Genomic DNA, 6,289 nt, shown 5'->3' with positions numbered 1-6,289 from the left:
ATTTCTATCAACACGTAATGTTGTATTGATGTATAGAGATGTACTACCGCAAAAGTATTCTCCGTCGGGACTTCCTGCAACAACACACACGCCGTTATCGTGATTCTGATTGGCCAGAAGACATTATCAAAGATGTTCTATTGAGAAGACGATCACTACGTGACAAAAGTTTTCAAAACCGTTTCTAGTCTTCGGTATTATTGTTTTTGGCGTGAGAATAGTTTGGGCAGCGTGAGAGCGTGAGATTGAGAGTGAAAGCGTGTGTCACACGCCAGATGCGTGAGAGTTGGCAACCCTGCACCCTCTTTATCACTTTTTGTTTCTCCAACTAACCAAGTGCGCAGTTATTTTTGTATCTCCGTGGTGGCTGTCTTCGACGAAATGTACCAATTCGCTATAGTTTTCACGTTGTGCTACATGTATATGTATATCGGAAAAACATTAGGTAAGAGACTGAGCATTGTGATTATGTATTTTTGTATAGTTTAATTAGTTATTCGATACTTTTTGTTCGCGTAAGCTTGTTTCTGTTACGCCCTTCCTGTTGCTATTTTATGAGGTTTAAAGAAAGCTTAACGTTTGTTATGGTACATGTATAAATCGTATATCATTTTAAAGCATGATGTATCCCAACTATTTACTTTAAACAGGGAAGCCGGATGAGCCTGCTCCCAAAATGTCCTCACTTATCAGTAAGTTTATTCTGTAGTTATTCTACATGATAATGTATTTTTCTACAATGTATGAGCCCTGTAGGATGTTTATAGAGAGCTCAAAGTGTATTGTGATACATTTTATATCTATCGTCACTCAGAGTGCCTCCATAGGAACATTTCCTGTAACTCAACAATGGCGGGATACACTTTCCCATTCTCGTGTCCTGCGGAAGGAGAAGTTCACGTATATCAAAATAAGGTATTTTTATTTACTTTTACACACTCTGGTAGTCAAATGTTTTCTTTATAACATGTTTGCTTATCCTTAACTAGGCCTATGTAAAAAAGAAATATACATTCAAGGTGACGGGACAAAGAGGAAGTGCGAGTTCGACACTGATGTTGATGTTTTTTGTTTAACTTGAGGTCATTTAAGGTGAACTTTTTATTATTTCTCAACAGTCTAAAATTGCTGTTTCTCTTGATGGGCCTCGACCTTTTGATTATTCGGATGAAGTGAAGAACATGACGTCTGATTCAGTCACTACAAGACACTGCAGAGACCTCTACATACAATGCTTTTTTACCGGAGTGAGTCTCCCTCTATCTGTCATTTATTAAATCAATAAAAGTAATATATTGATATATAATGATGTAAATAGAGAAAATGTAAAAATACCCTCATAATATAGACTTTTATTTTACTTTTCAGGAGAATAAGTACCTTACCGAAATCTGTGTGGATTATAAAGTTACCGGTAAGTCAATAAAATGTTTGATTTATAAACAAACACACAAATATATATATATATCACATATACATTGCACAAATGTGTACCTTTTTACCTTCAAACAGAGGAGCCAGAGAAGCAGGATGAGCCTGATCCTACATTTCCCCCAAAGAAACGTATTGGTAAGTGGACGTTTTTCTGATGGAATTCATCTGTTGTAAAATAACTCAAGTTAATATTTGATCATAACATGTTATTTTTTGGTTTGTTGTACAGTTGGACTTTGTGTTGTTGTGGGGCTAATTGTGATCATTGTGGTGCTGCTCTGTTGGAACAAGTGAGTTATATTCTATTTGCACTAACAATTTACGGTTAGTTTTAATACACATTTACTAACACAGTATCCTGCATGAACTGAGAAACATTTGTTTGTGGTTTGTTTCTTGTATCAGGAAGCAATACTGTGCACGTAAAGTGTCGCAGTTTTCAACGTACCTATGCTCTTGTCTCAGAATAACAAAGAGGGAAGGAGCACAGGTAACTAGGTATGTATTTCTTCCAAATACATTACAGCTGGCACCGCTGCACTTAAATACACTTCTGGCATTACGTTTCAAATGGTTAAACACAAACAAAAAGTTGGTCAAAGTCAAATGTTGCCAGAGAGAAAGGGTGAATTAAAGTATAAAATATACAGTATATATAAATAATAATAATCGTCTTGCTCCATTCAACACATTAGGTCTACTTCTTTGTGCTTATTTAGTGCTGCTGAATGTAATTCTATGTTTGAATGTCTCTTTAAGACACCCTGCAGGAAGTGGATTCCAGGAGAACATAGCTGGTGATTTGGAAGGACAACAACTCAACGGTGATATAAGGTAAGCTTACATTAGAATACTTTTACCAGAGATAAGTGAAGTTGAATAGATTTCCATCTTTTCTTTGTTATTACAGGCTGTGTGAAATAGCTGCCACCGATCTAGATGGAAGCGTTGAAAATGATATAGAGTACGATAAAACACTTGAAAGTGTGCATGTTCCCAGCTTAGTTGTCATGTTATCAATATAACATCTTCATCCACAGATCTCTGTTTAGCCTTTGTCAAAACCGTTAAAGTGTTTTTTTAAATAGCAATTGGAAGTCTAGACTATCATTTGCTAAAAGCTACCATTGTCTCCATAGTATTGATCGTGAAGCTGATGGCAGGTCTGCTCCAGTCTCTAGTCTGGACCACAATTTGAGCTGCGAGGGTGTCCAGCCCACTAAAAAGTGAGAATGAGGGTTGTTAACTTTTTCTTGCGCCTGTTGCTTACTTTCCTTTTATGGCTTGAGCAGGTTTTGAATAACATTCCTCAGGTGAGATTCAATGCCATTTTATTTGAATTGTGTTTTGCAGTGGGAACATACATGCACCTGTCGTAATTAAAGACCCCAATCATCGAGCTATGAACGGGTAAGCTTTTGGTGTTGGATGGATTGTCAGTGTGTTTATTATTATTTTTTTCTTTTTAAAGTTCAGTCAGCACTGTTATTTAACAACTGTTGTGTTTGTTTGCTTCAGAAGTGTGAGGGATGATCCAGGAGGAATTAATGACAACAATGGAGAACACTTCGTGAGGTAAGTCTGTATTCTAACAATTTAGATATTCGTAGATATACTGTAATTATATCTTGAAAATGTTTTATGTTTACCTTGTTATACTTTATGCCAAGAAGGGGCTAATCACTTCTTATTAGCTTAGAAGGAAATACAGAATTTGTTAATTGCATTAAATATAATCATTTACAGCAAGTAAAGTACTGTGATGTTAGGTGATGTATTGAATGTTCGCAAAATTATTAAACAAAAATCAAATAAAGTGAACAAATATCCAGTGATACAATATGATAAAAACAAGAAGATTAATAAAAACATACAGTAATATAGAGCTTGTTAAACAGCATGCATATAAGGACTTATTTATCACATATAATAGCTGACAGGCAAAACTGTGATGACTATATATTAATAATAAACTTTAATCGTGTAAACAGTGCAAAGAAATGCAATGCAGCAGTGAAAATAACAAATGAGGGGAAGTACTCACCCTCAGGTTTTTCTATCCCCATCTGTGAATACTTCTCTAGGAACGAGGAAACGCACAATGGATGTGCTCCTGGTTGTGGGGGTCCTGAAGCTTGTGAGAATGAAGGACACCGCCTGCTGCCTCCTGAGAGGTGAGACTTCTTCCTGCTCTCAGACACTCTGCACTCAGAACTGAGCCCAAAGACAAATCTCTGTCGCTCTGCAATTTCCAGTCTGCTTTTCAACAGCAGAACTTGTGTGTTGTCTGCTTGGAAAGTGAGCATTACCAAGTTATACTATTTCTGTCCAGAGGCTTATATCGCCATTCCTTGTTTCTGTCTCCAGCGCTGACAGGCAAGCCCTCCAACCTCCTGACATGACGGATGAAGCCAGAGCTTTGGTGAACAAGGCCGGCTTTGAGTCAAACCAGCCCAGAATGTGCTCTACTGCACCGGTAAGTAAAAGCTTTCTACTGTATATATTTTCTGTTTAAATGCTTGTATTATTTTGTTTTCGTTTAACATGGTCATTGTTTGTTTTCTTTGCTTCAGGAAAATGGCGTGAAGTCAACCACCAACATGGGGAACTATCAATATTGATAACTATTATTATAGATAAAATAATAACATATATATATATATATATATATATATATATACACTATAACTATATGTCTCACAAGGTATGTGGTACATTTACTGGCAGCTTCTTTGTAATCAAGCCCAGCACTTTCATTTAAATCAAAACTTTCATCATCATCTAAAAGCCCTCTCTACCAAATTGTATACAATTGCATCCTATTCAAATCATTCTGTTGACATATGTGATCAGTCACAGATGGATACATCTTAATTTGGCTTATTACATTTAAACTAATATTAGTTATTACAGCAACAAACACAAAGACACGCGTGTGCTTTGTTATTGAGATACATAGTGCATGGCTTGACCAAAGTATGGGTGAACCAAATATCAGAAAATGTACCACATTCTCAGCTGCGAGACTAAAAAATATAATAATACTTATACTATGTTTATAATCTACGGATGAAATACATTTGTATAAGCTATAGATATATCATATTATACAATGACTTGTTAAAATATTTCATTTTAATGAGACATGAATGGAAAACATATACATATAATGTATGATGTCCTTTATTGTTTTATGTTTCATGTGGAACCTACTGTATATGCTGCAGGTCTCCCTTGAAAAAGAGATCTATGATCTCAATGGGACCAATCTGGTTAAATAAAGGTTTGAAATGAAATGAAAAAACATTATAAAGAATGTTTCCTCTTTTTTATTGGAGTTGTAATATCGTATGTATCCATTCTGTTATAAGTAAGTCTGCTATTAATTCTTGTTTATCATATAACATTTATTCAAGTGCCTTCACTATTTTGTCATTTTAAAGCATTTTACTCCGCATATGCAAATTCAGATTATATTGAGATTGTTCTTTTCTTGCTTACGTGCTTTTATTATTAATCAATTTATATATAAATGAGAAAGAATACAATTGTAAGTGCATTACAAATTATGAATTTTTGTCTTTTAAATAAAATGCTATATCCACCCTGGATTTCACTGCCTGGTCTTTTTGTTAGAACTTGCTTTCTAAACTATTGGAAGTATCCTTTTTTTACCACAAGGGGGCAGTAAATGGTCATCGGTTTCTACCACCGAGGTATACAGGAAACATAATTACACCTCTTATTACTTTAGTTAAGCGATTAACTTGTATTTACGTATACATGGCAATAGCTTCAAAATTCATGATTGTATCTTCACCCACAAAATATACATTCATATGCTGTATTTCTGTGATGAACCATTATGAGTGGGGATAAAAGGCTTTTGTTTTTTTTAAATAAACCAAGTCCGCCCTTATAGAGCAGCTGATTGACTATTGTGTGACTCCCTTTTGCAATTAGTGGCTATGTTTCAGTTGATCTCTATTTTCCAGTATACCATTTCCATCTATTAATCAACCAATGAATAAACAGTAAATAAATTACACAGTACTTGTTCATTTAAATGTATCTTACAGTATTTAAAAGATGTGTTGCCTGCAAGGCTTGATGTATGGTAGTAATCACGGTTACACACGGGGGTTCAGGCTGAATATAATCCATCTCTTTTCTCTATCTCTTAGGATCTGCTGATAGTTGCTGTTAGTCAATGTCTGATTCTATTTTAAGCTTCCCTAAATGTTCAATGACCTTGAAAGAGACCCCTTTTTACCTCTCAGATGGGCTGAGTACGAAGAAGAAATTGTGTCAGGGGTTAGAGGCTTTGTTATTCATTTTTGGTGTGTTAGTGTGTTAAAGTGTTACTCTACTACCAGTGAAAACAGGGTGATTGAATGGTCATGGCTTCAGAGCCTCCCCTCTCAGGGAGTTTCACTGAGGGGACATGAGCGAGGTCGATGAGTAGGGGGCGGCTCAATACATGCCATCATACATGTACACTGTACAGTGTGACACGGGGGAAAAGGACATGGGAGAGGCTGTAATTATGGCTGAATGCTCTGATGCACATAATAATTAGAAATCAGCTAATTAGTTACCAATCACACTCCTCATTGAACGGTATTATGAGCAGTCAAGGAAACAAAAGTGGGTGGAACACTGATCAGCCCACATCAGGGATAAGAAGGCTTAAGGGAAGCTAGATGTGCTGCAACAACCCAGGCCTGACGCTTAGTTGTGTTATCCCTAACTGATCTCTAGTTGATCACAATCTTTACGCTTACTCTGGAGCGTACTAAAGGTCGCAAACAGTTGTGTGCCGCTGCAGCTTTACAGACAGCATCAAACAGTGCTT

At 36.1% G+C, this 6,289-nt stretch overlaps 1 protein-coding gene across 2 annotated transcripts; it reads left to right on the top strand.

The window, feature by feature from the left end:
- The first annotated feature begins 281 nt into the window (after nt 1-281).
- On the top strand, nt 282-5,045 carry LOC117493412. Of its 2 annotated transcripts, XM_034143953.1 has the most exons (16): nt 282-445; nt 651-692; nt 815-915; nt 1,119-1,247; nt 1,369-1,414; nt 1,513-1,569; nt 1,664-1,724; nt 1,840-1,932; nt 2,194-2,268; nt 2,345-2,434; nt 2,574-2,660; nt 2,788-2,844; nt 2,953-3,009; nt 3,519-3,608; nt 3,802-3,910; nt 4,008-5,045. In XM_034143953.1, exons 1-16 carry the CDS (start codon nt 382-384, stop codon nt 4,053-4,055), a joined length of 1,206 nt encoding a protein of 401 aa, XP_033999844.1. In that variant the 5' UTR covers nt 282-381; the 3' UTR covers nt 4,056-5,045. The 2 variants fall into 2 exon arrangements, with proteins under 2 accessions (XP_033999844.1, XP_033999845.1); XM_034143954.1 differs by lacking the exon at nt 2,345-2,434 and having other exon boundaries at nt 287-445.
- The last annotated feature ends 1,244 nt before the right edge of the window (nt 5,046-6,289 follow it).

The sequence above is a fragment of the Trematomus bernacchii genome, unplaced genomic scaffold (assembly GCF_902827165.1).
Source record: "Trematomus bernacchii unplaced genomic scaffold, fTreBer1.1, whole genome shotgun sequence".
In the NCBI taxonomy this organism is placed as follows: Eukaryota; Metazoa; Chordata; class Actinopteri; order Perciformes; family Nototheniidae; genus Trematomus; species Trematomus bernacchii.
This window is presented reverse-complemented; position numbering and strand designations above follow the sequence as displayed.

Coding starts and splice junctions, on each gene's coding strand:
- LOC117493412 (XM_034143953.1), top strand. CDS start 382: ATGTACCAATTCGCTATAGTTTTCACGTTGTGCTACATGTATATGTAT. Junction 1,570..1,663: donor TCCCCCAAAGAAACGTATTG/GTAAGTGGACGT, acceptor TTTGTTGTACAG/TTGGACTTTGTGTTGTTGTG. Junction 3,609..3,801: donor CGCCTGCTGCCTCCTGAGAG/GTGAGACTTCTT, acceptor TTCTGTCTCCAG/CGCTGACAGGCAAGCCCTCC.